We start from the raw sequence: 20,984 nt of genomic DNA on the forward strand, positions 1-20,984 counted from the left end.
CAATACATAATACCATAATACACCGAAAACACGATCAAACCTCTCATTCCTAACAAGCATCAAAGATCAAGACCATTAGGTTCTTCGCATTCTAGACTGAGAATGACAAGGTAAGATAATTAGGTAAAAAGTTTTAATGACAAGATTTTTAAACAAAAAATCTAAATTAAAAAACAGTTTTTTCCATTTGCACTTATTCTAGACCTGCCATCTGGTAGATCCACAAAACACAAGAACTTGTTTGTGGTATCTATTTCCAAAAAAAAAACACACACACACACACAAAATGTTCTGAAAACACAATAATCCCTGTCACAGTCCTCACTGAAGCATAATAGCTGAATGTATTTTGGTCTTTAAAGTATATATTCGGTTTCATTTCTATATAGAGTTTGTGAATTTCAGTAACAGTTTTCATTACCGTATTCATTATCAAGTAGTCTCTCATTTACAGTATAATTTTCAGTCTAAAACTGCAGAAGTAGAAGATTATTACACTGTGCCTATAATAAAGTTGACAAGAACTCAATTGCAAAGACATTTATTTATAATTATCTATATTATATGTAATTAACAGGCTTTTGAATGCCTTGGATGTTTTGAATTTTATAGAAGCATTGATGTATGTGTAACACAAGGAGATGGTCTCTGTATAATCAATACGACATTAGGCTTCCACTTAACAGTCTGGTACCTCTGATGATTAAATATGGCCAGGACCATGCACACACATCGTACCTATTCCACCCGTGAGCACAGTTTTGGGAGATAACCATAGAACATATGGAGAGCGTATTTAATTCCACGCAGACAATCACCTGAGCTCAGGGTCAAACCTGCAAGCTGTTAAGCTTTAACTGATGTCGTGTTTAGACTGTGCTAAGACTGTGTGAAGATAATTTATTAAATTCATGCTATAAGGCATACAATCAGTAGTCCAACAATCAGTAGTCCAACACCTTAACCACTGAGCTATCACATCCCCTTTAAAGGAGACTACCATGGGTGCTTGGTAAGTCACCCACAGAACAGAGAACCTTGCCACAACTTTCACTACTACTTTGTAAAGCTTATGCAAATGTTAAACCAATACGTTCTTGGAAAATTGTTTATGAAACGTTATAAATATGCCAAACAGCTAATCAACTAAAAACACCTACAAAGGATTCCTGAGCCGTCAAAATGGTCTCTCGATTTGGTTCACTAGGCTGCACAATCATGGGGAAGACTACTGATCTGACAGTTGTCCAGAAGTCAATCGTTGACACCCTTCACAAGGAGGGTAAGGCACAAACATTCATTGCCAAAGAAGCTGGCTGTTCACAGAGTGCTGTATCCAAGCATGTTTACCGAAAGTTGAGAGGAAGGAAAAAGTGTGGAAGAAATAGATGCACAACCAAATGAGAGAACCGCAGCATTGAGAGGCTTGTCAAGCAAAATCCATTCAAGAATTTGGGTGAAATTCACAAGGAATAGACTGAGCCTGGGATCAAGGCATCAACAGCCACTACACACAGACGTGTCAAGGAATTTGGCTACAGGTGTCATATTGCTCTTGTTAAGTCAATCCTGAACCACAGACATCGTCAGAGGCGTCTTGGGGTAAGGAGAAAAAGAACTGGACTGTTGCCCAATGGTCCAAAATCCTATTTTCAGATAAGAGCAAGTGTCTGTGTGTTTCATTTGGAAACCAAGGTCCTAGAGTCTAGAGGAAGGGTGGAGAAGCTCATACCCCAAGGTGCTTAAAGTCCAGCTGCTTTTTTTATTGGTCTTATAAAGTATTCAAATTTCTTGAGATTATTATTTTGTGAATTTGTGGGTTTTTGTTAAATGTGAGCCAAAATCATCACAATGAAAAGTACCAAAGTCTTAAACTACTTCAGTCTGTGTGTACTGAATTTATATAATACACAAGTTTCACTATTTGAGTTGAATTACTGAAATCAAGTAACTTTTCCACGACATTTGAATTTATTGAGATGCACCTGAATATTAATAATAAATATTTAAAGATTAAAAGAATGTGGTAAAAAAATATAGATGTTGTACGAGACCATAAGAAAACTAGACGTTTTTGTAAGCTATAAATGACGTTATAATAATGACGAGAAAACATTTTCAAAACAATGTTCCCACAACCAATCTGTACTTTAATTAAGCTATAACACTACTCACTACACCACCACACAATCCTAATTACTGATCAGCTTTAATTTAAACATTGACACACAGTAAGAGTGTCTTACACACGGTAATATATTTAGTGCAGCCGCCAGATTTTTGCTGTAATATTTACAACAGGCCAGTTGCTATTTCTTACAAGAGCTTTGAATGATTTAAAGTATGTACGCAGGGAGATACGAAACTTCGCACAAAAACAAATCAGAAACTTGGGAATATACTGGAAGAGCACGGAGGTTAATAGTGTAAAGGAGGAGGTGTTTTTCTAGCACTCTGTGTGCAGACAGTAGTTTGTCATTATTGTTTAAACTGTCTAGTCCCTTGATGCGAACACACATCATCAGACAAGTGGTTTGTCAATATTTTCCCGTCCTCACAATAAGTGCTGCCAGACTTTTCAATTATGCATGCTATAAGAGAATTATTCCAAACTTGATGAGTGCACGCTCGATTGAAACCCCGCTCCTCTACTGATCCTCAACAAGGGGCAAGTTTACTTAAAAGGCTGTTGTGAATATAGGGCATATGCTGAGCACAATGCAGTCTAGTCGCCTCTTCGCCTAGAAAAATCAATACAGGACACTGCTTTTTTTTTAATGGACATTTAATCATATTAAAACAGAAGTAAGGGATAGCAAAAATGTGCTTGCTGCTTGAGTATTGATTTATTTAATTATAAAGAGAAAGGACTTTTATGATTTTGTTTGAATTGCTTGTTATGGCTACAATGTTTTTGTGATGTAAACATGCATGAGGCGCTTTTAGAAAAGCTAATGTCGCTAAGTGCCTTCACACACACACATACACACAAACACTATCTCTAGCCCTGTCTTCTTTTTTTTGTTAATAAGTCTCGGTGTCAATTGCATGCTTTGGAGCAGGCAGCTGGCCGGAGCCACAGAGATGTGGCATTTGTGCCTATGTCATTACCCTGTGACACTGCGGCCATGATGAGCAGCTGTCCGTAATACTCGCCAGATCCCATAAGCCATCACCATTTCCTCTGCTTATGGCCGGAAACAAGCACAAATAAATCATGTTTCTATTCGAGTAATGGAGATTCATTTGGAAACATGCAGATCCAGATTAAGCCAGAGTGCATGAATCAGGTGGATCGCTGTACTGTCGTCACACTAACACGCTGCCTGGCTCTGAAACTGTGCTGGTGGCTATAAAGTCATTAGATGTTAGTGAGTACAAATAGCTGATACGTATTCATCAGTTTCCTGTCAAGTAATCTACTTAGCCGATAACATGTGATGATGGTGGGAAAGACAGGATGAGACAGAAAGGGAGGGCGAGAGAGAGAGAGAAAGAAACAAGTCGAGAGGAGGGGGAATTAAACAGAGAAAGCTGAACAGCTTTCCGCCAAAAAAAAAAAAAAAATACAAATTAACACCCTCTTCATCTTATCAGCTGGGTGTTTTTCTGTTGTTGTTGTTTTTTTTCTTAAGTGTTAGGCTTTTGAGAACCCTCCCGCTTCTCTACCCAACACACAGATCATTCAGTAAGGGTCTAACGAAATCCACTCAACAATCTACAATAAGTGGGTCTACTGCAAGTGGATTCTCAGTAGCATGGTTTAAAACAGTCCCTCATTAACACATAACCTCAGTAAATCATCAGATTAATGCCTGAGGACAGAAAGCCCTAGCTGCTAGTTTGAACAGTTCTACTGCCTAAAAGATAGCTCTGAGAATAACAGAACAATAAATACTTTTATTTTTAAGTGGGTGGCACTGATAACATGAGCAGGATGATCAAATGATAGGCTACAAAGCGTATTCCTCTGGTCTACCTGTTTTCTACACTGTTGGTTCGTTTTAGATAATGTCTTAGATTCTATAAAATAATCCACCAACATTACATCAACAACATTATCACTTCCTGTTATTACTTACATTACGGCAGCCACACACAGTCTCTACATGTCTTAAAGTTAACAAGACTATAAAACAACAACAACAACAAAACAGTTTATTATGTGACTGAGAAACAGAAAGTGCAAGGAAACTTCCTTCCATTCCATAAACATGAAATAAACATCTCTTAACCAAAATCTTCACAACAGATCTTAATTAATGGGTCAGTATTGATCCGGGAAGTCTTGTTAATTTGGCTTACTTGGTTAATTATTAAAGAAAAAACAAAACAAAAAAACAAGAAGGATGTATGAAAATCCCCAAAGACTAATACAAGGGTTCAAATCAGCATGGTGTTAAGTTTTAACGACACATCACCTTAAAGGTGGGGTCTCTGTTGTTTGAGAAATGCTTCAGAAAACTGTGTTGGGCTGCCAAACAAAACAAAAACAAACCTAACGTGTAGCCAATGAGCAGAAAGAGGCGTGTCTTGTCAATATGGGCAAAGAGAGTGTTCAGTTCGCATGTGTGACATTAGCGGAAAGCGGTTTTAACATTGACATGGAGGATAAAAACAAAGAAAGAAAGCGAAGAAAGGCTTACAATAAGGCAAGAAATAGGCCTGCGATGGGACTCTGAGGTTGCGTTTTTCTTTCTTGAAGGTGAGTAACATTGGTTTTGCTTTGTTTCACAGAACTAATATATGCCGTCCTTCGCATGATTATGCTTGTGTGTCATTTTTGCTTGTTTGTTTATCTGCAATCGTATTGTTCTTCCCTTCAGCTATGATAAAGACACATTTATTTCCATTAGTTGCCTTACGTATGTATGTGTGGGCGGAGCTATCAATACAGAGGTGGGACCCATTTGGGTTAGGGGCGTGTTTGTTTTGGTGATTTCAAATGTCAACATTGGCTTTCAAACAACGGAGACCCCACCTTTAACTAAACCTTTAATCAAAACTCACACACAAGGCAACAATATTTTAGTTTGATGTAATATTTACTTCATTCCTGAAAAACAAGCTTAATAAATTATTCTTGTATTAATTTTATTTGGATGGTTATTTATTTATTTATTTATATATTTTTAAAATTAAATTAAAACAAGAGTTCGTTATTGTGTTATTTATTTATTTATATATTTTTAAAATTAAATTAAGACAAGAGTTCGTTATTGTGTTAAAGCTTATGTAAAGTTTATCACTTGTTCGTGTTAGGTGATGTGTTAAATAATGTCAGTTAAAGAAACAAATAAAGAAACAAATAAATGTCAAAATGTCTAAACTCAGCTACTGTACTGTTTTTAACAGACAAACTCTACCTACAGTAGATCCGCTATTAAATATCGAATGCAGCATTTCCAATATTACACAGATGTTCAGAGGCTGCAGCAGCCTGAAGGTAAACTCTGGGAGGAAATTGCAGGGATTTGATTTAGTCCCCAGGCTTTGGAATTTGCTGATAAGGACAGCAGATATATTAGGTGTCAACATGGGAGGGATGATTGACTGGAGGGAGATGCAATCAAAATGACGGCAAAGAATTTTAAGGGATCTCTTTCTCTAAACTGCAAACAGTATTCTCTAGAAACAACAACAAAGAATGCAGTCTATCTAAGCTGTTTGCTTATGCATTTGCTAAGCCATCATAGCCATTTCGAAGCCATCTTTTTCACTGGTTTTTGACGAGGAGACCCAGGAGGCTGACCTCAAAAAGAAATTGCCAGCAGCAAGGCTGCATGGGGAGCCCAAGACCACTAGTATACAGCAAATACATAAATAAATCACACCCATTTCATATTCTGCAAACTGGTAAACTAGAAGAGATTTGCTATAGCTGTCTGTGTGGTGCATACAATTAAGCTGTAACTGAATAGGATAGGAGCTTTGTGTTGTGTTTAGTGAACCAAGTTGCCATGTGCAGTTTGTTCATGTCTTAGATATGTAATGTGTATTTTTCCAAACAACATGTCCAGATTTATTTTTAAACTCCACTGTGAATAAGAGTCAGTCCTAAAAGTGAAGAAACTGCAACACTAAATAATTCAGTGTCATGCTTGGTACAAAGCAACTATTTTGTTTTTTTCACTGACTCACTGTAACCGGTGCATTCGGTCCTAGATATGGGTTCTTCCATAAACTCAAAACAAGCATCCTGTGATGAATTGTACCTTAGAACCATTCCTGAGATCATTTAGTTCCAAAAAGAACATACACCAAAAAATATAATTGCATTTCTGTGGTTATTGTTGAGAAGGTTAACAAAAGACCTATGTGTACCAAGTGAGGAAATACATAAATCACACACAGAGAGAGAGAGAGAGAGAGAGAGAGAGAGAGAGAGAGAGAGAGAGAGAGAGAGAGTAAGAGAGAGAGAGAGAGACAGAGAGAGAGACAGAGCGACAGAGAGAGAGAGAGAGAGAGAGAGAGAGAGAGAGAGAGAGAAAGAGTAAGAGAGAGAGAGAGAGAGAGACAGAGAGAGAGCGTGAGAGAGAGAGAGAGAGAGAGAGAGAGAGAGAGCACGAGAGAAAGAGTAAGAGAGAGAGAGAGAGAGAGAGAAAGAGTAAGAGAGAGAGAGAGAGTGAGAGAGACAGAGAGAGAGAGAGAGAGAGAGACAGAGAGAGAGAGAGAGAGAGACAGAGAGAGAGAGAGAGAGAGAGAAAGAGTAAGAGAGAGAGAGAGACAGAGAGAGAGAGAGAGAGAGAGAGAGAGAGAGCACGAGAGAAAGAGTAAGAGAGAGAGAGAGAGTGAGAGAGTAAGAGAGAGAGAGTGAGAGAGTGAGAGAGAGAGAGAGAGAGAGAGAGAGAGAGAGAGAGATTTGTTGACAGGAAGAAATGAAAGACTACATCACTACATGCAGCTCCTCTGACAGCGACAACCCTTAATTATGACTTGTCATGAAAACTATGAGTTGCAGGACTCCAGAGTGATTTACTGTATACAAAGACACACGTAAATGACTAAGCTGACATTTATCAAGCTTGATGCTGGAAAAAAATCAACAGTACGTCCAAGGTCTTGTCCTGAAAAAAAAAATGTCTCTGAGAATCTGACAGCAAAGTTTAGCTCTGGGATACATGGGATGATAGTCATTGTGATGCTGTGAAAATGTAATTAAGAGGAAAATATCAAAACTGAAACTCTGCCTAACTAAAAGGTCAGAAGCTAACATTTGTCCATTCTGAGTAATTGCATATGATTATGAAATTGGCAACGGTGTTGCATGTTAATGCATTATTAATGAATGCCACATGATGCAGGCGCTAAAGCCTGACCTATGTCTTCAGTCATAAGCATAATCATGTGGGTCATCATTATTTATGATTGTGATGTGAACATTCACACGACTGTTTAAAAATAAATAAGAGAGACAAAAAAAGAAACATATTTTGGACCCAGGGGTTGAAATCAATTTGATTTAGTATATATTTGTATTTGTTCTGTTCGGATAAACATAATAGCACTTGCTTTAACCTGTGCCATGCTTTCATCTAACCCTGTGTAATGTGCTTGCCTCTAATCCAGTGTCACACACTAAGGTGTTGATATAGGTTAATACAGTACAATGCCCCTTAGTGATAACAAGATAACATGTGACTGGGTGACAGAAAGGGAGGCGTCAACGTCACTATAAGGTCATTTGCAAATATTACGCTGATGCTGGTTACCTTGTAATTGTATATAGGGTAGATAAAGGATGTATAATATCTATAAGACTGTATAATGCTAATGGATTCATGCTGATCACAAACTAAAGTGTAAGCCACACATGTTGGACAATAAGAACCCTGAAAAAGAACTTGAACTTAAATAAATAAATTGCACAATAATGTTAAACAAAGAAACAAAACGTATTTAGCTAGATCCAAGACAGCAGCATTTAATGATGGGGAAAGATTCACCGCTGAACATCATCAAGTCTAACTGCAATACATTTAGATTTCCTTTAGCTCCCACTGGCATCAAATGCCAACTAAAAAGACATCCAGAGCTGCATAATAAAAAGAAGTAGCAGGCAGTGATCAAGAAATGCTCCAGGAAGCCACAATCTTAAGACAAAGTAAAAGAGAATTCTAAGACAAGGTACAGTAAAGTAGACCCAGAGACAAGCACATGATAAACACTGATGACAGACAGACAGAAAGACAGACAGACAAACAGATACTGTAGATCTGTTAGATAGATAGATAGATAGATAGATAGATAGATAGATAGATAGATAGATAGATAGATAGATAGATAGATAGATACTGTAGATAGATAGATAGATAGATAGATAGATAGATAGATAGATAGATAGATAGAGAGACAGACAGACAGACAGAAAGACATACATACAGATATATATATAGACAGACAGACAGACAGACAGACAGATAGATAGATAGATAGATAGATAGATAGATAGATAGATAGATAGATAGATAGATAGAAGAATAAAGGCCCAGTTCGTACCTGAGGAAGACAGTCTCTCCCTGTCGGACAGTTATGTTGTCCATCACGGTATTATCGGACTGTGTGTCCCCCTGACTCCGTACCGGCAGACCTGCAGGAATAACAAGCATCAACCTGAGACTCAGAGACACAACACGCCGCCACACACACTCTCCCATCATCTTTCCCAATGCCGCTTCACTGGACACACACACACGCGCGCGCGCGGCTGAAGTGTGTTATAGAGCCATTAGAGCTGCTTTCTTAATCCGGAATGTCTCTGCAGGTAGACGGAAATCCCCTGCGCACTGGAAGCGGATGGAGCGCGCGCAAGCCGCTCGCGCCGTCACAGGATTAGCATTTTACTGAAAGTCTGTGTAGTCCTGTGGCAAATATACACTATCCTCGCATTGCACGGATTGTTTGTTATTCTTCTTTTTTTTTCCTTCCGATCGAAATCCCCTATAATGTCCAGATTACACTCTGGACTACTTTAAAGTTGAGAGCGCGTGCGTGGCTGCTCAGCGATCTTTGGCTGTAAATGGGATGCGTGTTGTGTGCGCGCACGGACGCAAGCGCGCACACACACATAGAGCAGTGGGTTTGGGGATAAGGATTTGCCTCGCGCGCGCGTGCGTGTATAAATACAGTAGATACTTTCGCGCTTTCTTTGGTTGTGAAGTTAAAGAAAAATTAGCCGTAACAGGCAGTTCCGCGTGCGCCTTACTTATTCTGTTAAACACTAACTGCGATCCACACAGTCAATGCATTCTTTCTCGACGTATAAGTGCACTACATTGCGTCCTCACTGCACATTACGCGGCGTACAATTGTGAGACGTTTTGGACTCAACCGTCCAATAGACTCGCATGAGCGCGTGGGAGAAGAAGATTAATAGTTGCTCAGTGTGTTATGAATGGAGAGGCGTCTTCAGTCATTCCAAGAAATATAAACCAATTACAGACAAGGATGTGGTAATTGGATGGTGGGTCTGCTCTTAGATGGGAAGAAATGAGTGTCTGAATCACTCTCCTCTGTTTACTCTGTCTTTTTTTGTTGTTTTGTTTTGTTTTTTTCAGTAGCTTAAGATTTCTGAGCTTCCATCTCTCTCTGAAGTACTTTGTATCCTTCCTTTTACACCTCAGATACTTTGGATACTTTGGAACAGACATATAATGTGTCATAATTTCCAGGGACGTATCACATTACATCACATCACATTATTTCGTTCAAAGCAGGAGCATACTGTTTAATCTACTGTTTAACTAGTCGATTTTTGTGTTTGTTTGTTTTTTTTTGTTTTTTTTTGTGGCTTCTGGGTGCTTCAAACGTTGTAGCAACAGTTTGGGTGTGATGATAAGGTGTCCACGAAGATTTGGTGATATGGTGTGTGTGTTGTTGTTGGACAGTGGGACAAAATACCTGCTCACACAGGGTTATGTTTATACTTTACACACTTATAAAGCTCAGCACATATAGTAACCCAAGCTCAGGATCAATCAATGGACACGTTCATACAGTATAGACAATGTAGAATGCCCGTCAGCCTTCAATGGTGGAGAAAACCAGAAAATCACATGGCATAGGCAGGAATCAAAGCCCTGACCCCAGAGGTGCGAGGCAGACATGAAGACCACTGAGCCATCATGCCCCTAGCCATAAAACCGCATGTCAGCTTGAAGCACTTCAAAATTCACATCAAACTGTCAGATCATTAAACACTGTTCAGCCTCGAGAGAGGGTAGTTAGAGATTAAAACAAGTGCATTTGTAGCATCCCACAGGGTTCTGTGTTAGGCCCCCTGTTGTCTTCCTGAATTCAGAGGCCATTGGATGTGCTTTTGAAGCATAATGCTAGCTTTAACTCCTCTGAAACACAGCTTCTAAAAGGTGAATGGCAAATAAATGGCAAGGTATATACATATATATAAATGTATTATTATGTATATCAATACTGACATTGAAGGAGGTTCTTACACTGCCATCACTTGTGGTTATAAGCTTGATGATGCTGTTGACAGCACTGAAAAACATGGTAGGCATCAAAGCCAAAAAAAAAAAAATCCCACTTCATTACTTGTCCACTTAAGCACACATGCTTGAAATCCTTTAATCACTGCATGTGGCATGTGAGCATATTCTAATTGATTTTTATTACATTCGCATTCTGGGAGGCTTTTAAGACTCTCATTTATTAATTTGAACAAAATGCAGTGATGGGATGTGATGGGAATCCCAACTCTTCTCAAAGAGTCAAATCATATGATTCAGCTCACCTAAAATATTTGAGTGTTACTTTTCCCAATTGACTCATCGACGTTGTTAATAAGATGCCAAAGTTAGCAATACTATGACCCTTCATTGTTTGTCTGTCACAAACATTATTACACTTACATTCTATTACATTCTATTACAAGTGTGTCCTGTTGGCACACTGTTGAACTAAGAGAGGTAGCAGCATTGCCTATATAAAAAGAGGCTCATGTATATAAGTTAGGTCACAAAGTTTACTCAAATATAAGCCAGCTCTTTTTTTCCCGAATAACACATCACAAATTCAGTGCAAATGTTTTTGGCCTGATGGATTTACACCTACACGTACAAGAGCATTGATTGCTTTTTGATGATTCATTACATTGCAGTGCTACTAATCTCACTCAAGTCAATTTGATGAAAGTCAGTCAGCAATATATGTGTGTAGGTGACAAAGGCAAGCAAGCAAACAAACAAATAAATACATTTCAGTCTTAAAGCATTATCATTTCCTTAGCTCTTTCAATAAAGGTAAAAAAAAGACAAAACTAGATTTATAATTGCAAGCTGATTAAAGCAAACAATGATTTATTCAACACTGTTAGGAATGTGTAGCATCCTGTCCTGGGATTGTCCTAGAGTCTTTCTCTGTAGTGCAGAGTTTGGTGTTTCATCATACTGAGATGCACCTGATTCAAACTGGCAGCACATTTATCAAATGTTAAAGGTGTTTATCAGATTGCATGGATATGAGAGTGTAGTTTTCACAAATGTATTTATTTATGGATGATAACATCAGAACAGTTTTGTCACTAATTGCCTAGTGTGGAAGGTAATAATTAAGTTTTTTTGAGCTGAGCTTGTTTGCAAGCTGTTTTAAAGATGTTGAATATTTACTTCAGTATAATTGGAAGAGAAATGCAATTGAATGCGTTTTCTCCAAACTGTATGTGTTAAACATACATTAAGTACTATGAATTTGAACTTATTAACAATATTACTGAAACAACCAATAGTTGCAAGTATATATATGAGACTGTGAAAACAAGATGTACTTTTAACTGACATGTGGCAGCGATCTGAAAATAAAATAAAAATGGCTGTGTGTCTACAGCATCACTCCTGTTTTCGGTTCCATGGCTAAGATATTCAGACAAAGTTAAGTATAAAGAGATATATAGTATGGAAGGCTAGAGGCACTATCAAAAATGGACCACTGACACATCATTTTGAATGTCAAGCATCATGTTCAATTCCAAGGCCATGGATCTCTCCCAGAAAAGTGTGGGATGCTTTCTTCAGCATAGATAAGAGACGTCCCCTCTACTGAAGGAGTGTAAGCAGCTTGGGATCTCATTTACAAGTAATGGAAAAAGAGAGGTCAGTGGCAACAATGTTAAAGTCCACATTCTGGTCTATAGTGGTGATGAAGTGGACAAAGATTGAGTTTCCAGCTGGTATTATTTACATCCCTATCTCCACATATGGTTCTGAGGTCTATGGTTGTGACCGAAAAAATAAGGTCACAATGACAGGCAGAAGAGATGAGGTTCCTCCCCAGGAGAGAGCCTCAGAGTCGAGCCAACATCCCTCCACTTTGAGAGGAGCCAAGTGAGGTGGTTCACACATTCTACAAGGATGTCCCATGGCTAGATTATTACTCATTTTAGAACTCTCATAAATGGCAAAGTACCCTGAGACATATGTTTTTAAGATATGTCAACTTAACAACAGAATAAAAACTTAAGTAATTTAAAATATGCTTAGTAATAATAGGTATGTCCCAAATTGCATACTTATGCACTATTCTGCACCATTTTGTAGAATAAATATGCGAGTAGAAACTCACTTGTACTTCAGATACCAGGATTATGCACAATGTGTGGAATGTTGGACACATCATGCACTCAATGTTCTCAGGAACAGACTCTGGATGAGAAAATATTCTCAATATAGCCACTGACACTCTGGTGGATTAAATATTTTTTCTATTATTTAAGAAAAAATCACACTAAATTTAGCATATTCTGCTAAAGCTAACAGAATCACATTACAAGCGTTTGACCATTTTGATCATTTGCCGTTGACTGGGAAACTGCTTATTTGTGTGCTTAATAAAGTATAAAAAAATCCATTAGTGCTCCATTTTATACAATACTACTCTTCTAAAATTCATACACTATTTGGTAGAGCACATAGTGCAAGTGTATAGTGTATAGTATATAGTCATTTAGGACACGGCTAAAGACCCAGGGAATAACACCAATATTATACTTTTTCCCTTAGCATTCCTATGTTATATATTTCTGCATACGTCAAATAAGAAGATCTGAATGAAACAATAGGTATGTGTGTCAGGCTATATTAATGAGCTAATTTCTAGTGTGGATCAGAAGGTCATAGGTGGCATGTACTCATTAAAGTACAATGAAGAGGACAGACAGCACATCTGAAAATCAGTCTACTAGAAAGTGTGGTGTGGGCTGCATATTAAAGTATGAGTAATAGAAAATCTCTGAAATTTCATATTCAAGCAAAGTATTCATAGAGACATTATCGAGGAAGAACCAACAGGAAGTATGGAGAAATGACTGCCTGGTTGCTAAAATAAACTTGACAGCGAGGGAAACTTTTAGAAGCTGTTCAAAAACTGTTTTAGAAAGTAAGAGGACACAAAAACAGCAGAAACTGTGGAGTATTTGGGCTGCATTCCATCCATATACTATACATTTACTAGTGTGTAGTGTGTTTTCGGCTAGTGGCAGATGTGAACAAAATGGAGTATATTTAGTATAGTACTCAGAGTGGCCCTTTGCTAACTGTATAATCTACTGAGACTTTTTTGATGCACACCATATGGTGTCTCTCCTTTAAGAAATTTTGTCCACTGGGAACCAGTAATAATCGGGTCTCAGTGGCAGCAGCAGACTGCAAAGGAAATGTCAAAATATGTCATACACAGGAGAATATGTGGGTGGCCATGTATTGTGTACTGTGTGGATTGACAGATGTGATTTCTTTAGCATTTTCATAAGATACTGCTTTAATTGCCATTAATGTAGTTTAAACCTTTTCTGAGATGATGAGATAATAGAAAATGACCATTTTCAGCTGGCTATAGACCAAATAGTAGAAATGGCACAAATTTATATACAGGCAGACTACACATGCAATACAGTAGACTAAACCGAATTTGTCTTAAACAAACAAACCAAAAAAAAAACACAACCTCGTCTAGCAGACATGCTGAGTTATACTTGGCCAACACAATAAATTGTTCAGTATGTCAAAAGAAGAGGAAAAGAAACTCCAAGACCCTCGAAATGTTCTAGAGGTAGCTCTGTATCAGCTACACCTATATTTATCTACACCACTGAAGCATTTACATCTATAAATGTGAAGCCAAACAGCAGACATCTGGCCATCAATATTCCCTATCATTCCTCATTCCTACTGCATGGCTGTTTTGTACTGCAGAATACTTTAGCATAAAGCTAGCCTACTAGATAACTGTTAATAAATTAGCTCACAATTGTATTATTCTTAATATTTCATTAATAGAGTATCCAAATATGTAAAAATACAATGGGACCCAAACTTCTCATACAGAGGGGCAATTTCCAAAATATTTCGCCCTTAGTGGCATTATGTCACCCTAAAACCATTTCAAACCAGATGTTTGCTCCAGGCTTCTAATTCATTTCTAGAACAATACATCCTACTCTTCTCTTTCTACTTCTCCTGATTAGGAGTTGTCCTTCCTTAAGTTCATGCTGATTGTTTAGAGATCTTAATAAACTCCTGTCCCTGGCCAATCAGAACCTTCCGCATACTGGCACAACTGGACAGCCTGGCATCACTTGCATACCAAGTTGTGTATGCTCAGAATTCTGAATAAACTTTTGAGAAATGTTGCCATGTAATGTTGATCTTTTGAGAAATGTTGCCATGTGTCTATAGCTTGACTCTCCAAACAGAGAATAAAAAAACTAACACCTAATAGTTTATATTATGATTGTTTTTTTTTTGTTTTTGTTTTTTCAGCTATCCTTTAAGAATTCCTTTGGCAAAAGAAGAATGTATTGAATCCATTCTCAAGACTGGATCAGGGATCTGTCGCAATGTTACGCTAGACTTTAACAGGAAACAGAGCATCACACATAACACTGTTGCCAAACTGGGCGCCAAAGCTGAGACAGACGACTATTACTATTACAGACGATTACGGTGTGTTTTGTTAAGTGTTAATTCCTCTGTGTTTGAAGACTTCAGTTACACCCTGTATATCATCAGTTTAGTTTATTAGTAGCATTAGCTATGACGGTAGCTACCCGACTAGCACAGTTTACAAATTCTGTGGCTAGACATTTCCAGATATCACATCACTGGCTTATAAATGTCTACAACACGACCCGTATAAAACTGTTTACATGCTATTTTTGTACAATGTTTTTGCACATTCACTCAATTGCTGTTTTGCACACCACATTTCAACACCTAATCCAACTGCTGTGTAAACAAGTGTATATTTGTTTACTAGAACCCTCTCTGTTAAGATTCCTATATTTCTGAATAATGTACTGTTTAATATACAGTATGCACACTGGACAGTGCTATTTTGTATTGTCCCATAGTGTTTTGTATTGTATGTTTGCACTTCGCTCTGTGATGTTCTGTGTAGCTCTGTGTCATTTTATGTAGCACCATGATCCTGGAAAAACTTTGTTTCAATTAAACTGTGTATTGAGTCAGCTATATATGGTTGAAATGACAGTAAAAGCTTCTTGACTTGACACATTGAAAAGATGCATGCAAAATCTTGGTTTTAAATGTAAATCAAAATAAATGTCTAATTTATATTTAAATCATATTGAAATATTTCAAGAGAATATAAAAAATAATGTGACTATAAATATTCTCTTGTATCATACCTAAATAATGCCACAGTATTACCGCGTTATTAGCCGTTATAGACCACTAGGGCACAGCACGAACCCTCACAGTGTCAGAGCAACAGGAGATCAATGAATTTGTATATACTATGCTCTATGTTATATATGTTATATAAGTTTCTGAGCAGTGACTGTGACAGTGTTCAGGGACAGCAACAGCAAAAATTGCCATGTAACTAGAGAGTTTCTGCGAATGGGATTTGATGCAGTAAAATGACAAATTCAAACAACTTGCTCCAATTATCTGGATCATTTCGATTGCGTAGGTCATCTGTTGTCTTCTGAAACATTTAGTAACATCACTTCCTAGCTGTGTTTGTTTCCTTTCAGCAGAACCATGATAACGTCAAAATCAGATATTTTGTGTGCCATCTTATATCAGAAATGACACAGTAGCAGTTGCTATACACATAGAAACGAGAAATAAAACAAAAAAAAATTTGAATCCTGGTTCTGTCCATGCTCTTTCGTTCATTGTGGAGTTAACCTTTAACTCGACAACACATGATTAGTTAGCTCTCGTAGTTATACAGTACACTTATCTTTTTATGCTACAAAGTGCTGACAGACACTTCAGTCTAGTGGTTGAAACTACAAACCCACTTATTTTCAGTATGATTGATGTATCAGACCTCTTTATGCTCAATAGAACAGGTGTAGCTCCCATTACAAAAAAGAAGAGCTTTACAAGGGCTTGTATTATCTTTGGTATCTGTTGTATAAAGTGCATGCTCATGCATGTTTTATGAGGGGCAGAAATGAGATGTTATGAATATCTGTCAATGTTTCCTCATTCCTGACTGCTATAAAAATATCCAGTCAAAAACATTCTCAAAAGGAGTATGGAGTAAAAAATGCAAATAAAAAAAATATTATTTATATACTTATATACCCCAATAAAAGTCTACTGTGCTCCATCATGTAACCAATATTAGGTTTAGATCAAAGATTTATTATTTATTTATTTGTTTGTATTCCCATGAAGCATTTCTTTTTTTGTAACAGCATGTTCATTCCTATTTAATTTGCCGACTTACATGCTTCATACAAAAAAGTTGGGGACGTGAAGAAGGTACAGAAGGTATACAGAAGTGCATCAGTGATACAAATGCCAACTTAATGACAAACCAAACATAAAAATGATGATGAATATGTTTTGTGAAAAGTGCACTGCAATAATTTAGAGTTAAAATTTAATTGTTTAAGTGTCATGTATGTTTTTTAACCTTATTAGGAAGTAGGTAGAGGAAAGCAGATGGAAAAAGGGCACAATACCCTATTCTATTATCATTTTAATATCATATATTTTAATAAAAGAGAGTTATTCTATAGATAATCTCTTATAGACAATTAATAATATTTAGTGCCAGGAGCAGGTTCTGTAGCCATTGTCACTGCTTTGTAGTTGATAATTTGAAATTTCCCAGCAGCCATTAGGTTCTGTTTACCAATATTTCGATTGGACACTTTAGATTTGGACACTCGTTAGTCAGTTTGTGGGTTTTACCGCATTCATTCTTCTTTCAAAGCTGGGAAATGTTGCCATGCTAATAAAGAATTCAGAAGTAATGGAAAAACTCTTCTATTTGTACTTTGCCTGGCATTGACTGCAGTGTTTTAGAGCTTAATTTGTTTTGCAGTGCCTTGAGCTTTTGTGTGTGTGTGTGTGTGTGTGTGTGTGTGTGTGTGTGTGTGTGTGTGTGTGTGTGTGTGTGTGTGTGTGTGTGACTAACTAACAGATTAATACATGCCTCTGTCAAATATGAGGAATGCGCAGTATTGAATTTAAATGCTACTTTCCCCAAGATTTTCTACTTGAGCACCATACCATAACACAACTGCCAAATTGCTTTAAATTTGTCTTTAAATTTAGACAAAACGCAAAGCGACATTTATCCTGCTAGGACAACTAAGTCAACGTTCTACTGGAGTTTACACGCCAGGTGCTATCAAATGTGTGGTCCCATAACCTGAGCCCACAACTAAACTAAACAATGAGCAGATGTGATAAGGCCCAGTGATTCACAAGTCAGGCAAATCTGGAGCATGCTTTAACCCTCGGGGTGTGAAGTTTAAACGTTTGTGTTCAAAACACTCAAGCAAAAATTATGTTGTTTTCAACCTCAGGGGGAAAACAGTAATTAAGAACAAGCAGCCCTGAGAGAAAGAGGCAAAGTGTCTCCAAATGTCTGTGTAAACAGTAGTTATATTTTATGTGGGAAGTTGAATGAGATTGAAATGCAGTGGGGCTCCTCACTCACAAACATGAACACACACACACACACACACACACACACACACACACACACACACACACACACACACCTAGTCTTACACAGCCATGCTGAAATAACTGGCTTACATCTGGCAAAGATGGTCACCAGCATGACTGACTAACATATTACAGGCTAGTTGCACCAGCAAAGTATTATTAGTCAGCTAGCATGGCCATGCTAAATCAGCAGCAGATTCCACCTGCCAGATGAAACCAAGCTAGCATAAGCATATTCTCTCTCTCTCTCTCTCTCTCTCTCTCTCTCTCTCTCTCTCTCTTTCTCTCTTAATTTCATTTTAAGGGTACGTTATTGGCACGACTGTTAGCATATTTTGCCAAAGAATCAAAATCGAAAGGAAAGTAAAAAAAACAAATCTGTTAAAAAGCAAATAAACAGTGACAATAATAAGGTCCCAGTGTATGAAAAAAGTACAGTAAATGAGGGCAATTTTTAGAACTCTCTCTCTCTCTCTCTCTCTGCCTCTCTCTCTTTCCTCTCTCTCTTTCTCTCTCGCTGTGTCTCTCTCTGTCTCTCTTCACAGAAAAGACAAACCAAATGCCAACTTTTACATTTCATTTTGTGCCAAACAAAAATGCACATTAGCAGGAAAACAAGGTTGTAATATTAACCACAATTCCAGGATTTTGGTTGACATTCAGTGTAAGAAGTCAGAAATGCTAATAAACTTTGACAAAGTGTTCCGTGTTATAATAGAGCACTGTTGTGTCTTTGATTATCACTTTCATTTGTTTTTAAATAATATTTATAAATGTGTCTATTCATGTGAATAGAATTGTAATTAATTCATCTATTTATTGGTGAACGCTTTGAACAATAGTAATAAACATGCTTTTATAATTAAAAATTCAATTCTCTCTCTCTCTCTCTCTCTCTCTCTCTCTCTCTCTCTCTCTCTAGCTATCTCTCTCGCACAGAGACAGAAGGATCTGGATGTGTGATCTCTCAGATCTGTCAGCCACAACAGAAGAATTTAAACGATGTGCAACAAAAGCTGTGAGCTGACAGCAGATAGGCGCTTTGGAAAATAAGTGACCGTTACTTTCTCTAAATAATGATTCTGCTACAATTCTCTCTGTCCACATCATTACGTTTCTGTTTGTCAAGCAAGTTTAAAGTGATTTATCTGATACACATGACTGGTTGAGTACATCAGAGTCTTGTATCGGAAACGAAACTTTCTACTGTCTTCTTCAGTGCACTCAGGTTGCAGTGCGCTGCTCATGCTGCGTGGCATGTTTACTGCATTCATTCCTTCATCTTCAGGAAATGCCTTTTGTCAACAGAGAAGTTTCAACATCAACAAAGAGCAGAAATAGATAAAGAAATGGTTTGAAGTCATTTGTTCTTATTTTGGAAAGAGAAAAGACTGCATTAATTAGGAAATATCACAGGTAGGTGAAGAGGTGGGATCGGTGAGGAATATGGAAGAAAAAAAAAACAGATGGGAGGGGAAGAATGGAAATAAAATGACCCAAGAAAAAAAGGAAAAAATTACTTTTGTACATTTCTGTCATGGTTCTTTTGTTAAATATGCTTTTTTAGCTTCAATGTTAAACCCTTTCTGACAAACACTCTTTACTGTTGTAGGGTTTTCAAGACACAACCGAAGAACTTTTAAGTGTTTTTTTTCTAAGTAAGTAATGGTCCATATTGATTTATGATCTGATGCTATACAGAACGCTGATATTCAACATATACAAGTGGTGCTGCAGATTCCATGTGAACTTCCACAAGATTTTTGATTTCATATTTGATTTACTGTATGAAAAGGATCCCTTTTTGGCAATCTAGTCTCAACATGATACCCTGTGAACCTTTCTGCCAAGAACAAAACAATACATTAAAATGAATGTGAAATTTTGAACAGGAAATCGTAGGGATCATGCTATAACTATTACAAAAGGAGACATGCTACATTAAAAATGAGGGGTTGTAAACTTTTGAACAGTTTATTGACTGAAAATAGTTTGTACTGCTATTCTTCATGTGAAGAGTCTGTAAAATTTTATACTACACCAGCTAATAACGTGGTCTTGAACAGCTAGAACATAATACTAATTATGTGACAATAGTGTTCATATAAAAAAAAAGTACTTAAAAATAATTATTAAAAAAAACATTAGTGACGATCCTTTCACATGACTGAGATCCTACAGCATTGCTTGAGTAATGTTAATGTGATGTTTATGAATGTGTTATGCAAGCTTGATGTATAGTACAAAGTTTTTTAGAAACTGATTTACTAGGAAGCCTCCACCACACACACAAATACAACCCACAAACACACATACACACACACACAAACAAACACACACAAAATATTCAGGCTGATATATTACAGGTGATCTGCTCGAAATCTGATTTAGAATAAAACGAGTCATTAGACGCAAATTGCTTTTTTACTGTTACGCACTATCTAATGTGAGATTTGAATAATTAGTTTAATTACGAAACCTTCAGATAATGACTTCATATAAGCCATTAGGTGCTTTACTGTAACACGGATATCTAAATGAAGAGTTGGCTGCATTAGCAGTGTATACCCAGTGTTTCTGTTGTCTCCGAGGCTTTGGAAATGAGTCACACTGCATTCTGTTCACACAAACTCTGATAAGCAGAATTGTCTCTATCTAGGGATCTTTATACTAATAAAGCCTGAAAGGCAGAAGGGAAGCTTCCTGGTGTCTGTTATAAAAGAAGGAGATTAATGGAAATTATGAGACAGAATGAAAAGATTGCATGATAATTTACCTCGACAAAGATAACGCGACTAACGGAGTGATACACTGACAAGAAGTCAGTCGTCTGTTCTAAGATCACAGGACTAAACTGCTAACTTCAGAGCATGGTAATAACACTCGTGTGTGATAAGGAAGCTGCATGGGAAATGAATTTCCTCTAACCAGAGGATCACACTGATTAGATTTGATATCTACAAGAATCCAATTCCCAACTTACACAATTAGAAGCCAGAGTTTTAAACATAATACATAAGTGTGATCTTC

At 37.3% G+C, this 20,984-nt stretch overlaps 1 protein-coding gene across 5 annotated transcripts in view; it reads right to left on the bottom strand.

The window, feature by feature from the left end:
• The window catches only part of ntm (neurotrimin), a 368,272-nt gene that overhangs the window by 111,981 nt on the left and 235,307 nt on the right, over nucleotides 1-20,984 (bottom strand). For 4 of the 5 annotated variants that reach the window (XM_060896152.1, XM_060896150.1, XM_060896151.1 and 1 more), the window contains exon 2: nucleotides 8,500-8,590. In XM_060896152.1, coding sequence (XP_060752135.1) covers nucleotides 8,500-8,590 — 91 coding nt within the window. Of the gene's footprint in view, nucleotides 1-8,499; nucleotides 8,919-20,984 lie in introns of those variants that run through there. The other variant, XM_060896153.1, reaches the window with a different exon arrangement.

Source organism: Tachysurus vachellii, chromosome 20 (genome assembly GCF_030014155.1).
Source record: "Tachysurus vachellii isolate PV-2020 chromosome 20, HZAU_Pvac_v1, whole genome shotgun sequence".
Classification (NCBI taxonomy): Eukaryota; Metazoa; Chordata; class Actinopteri; order Siluriformes; family Bagridae; genus Tachysurus; species Tachysurus vachellii.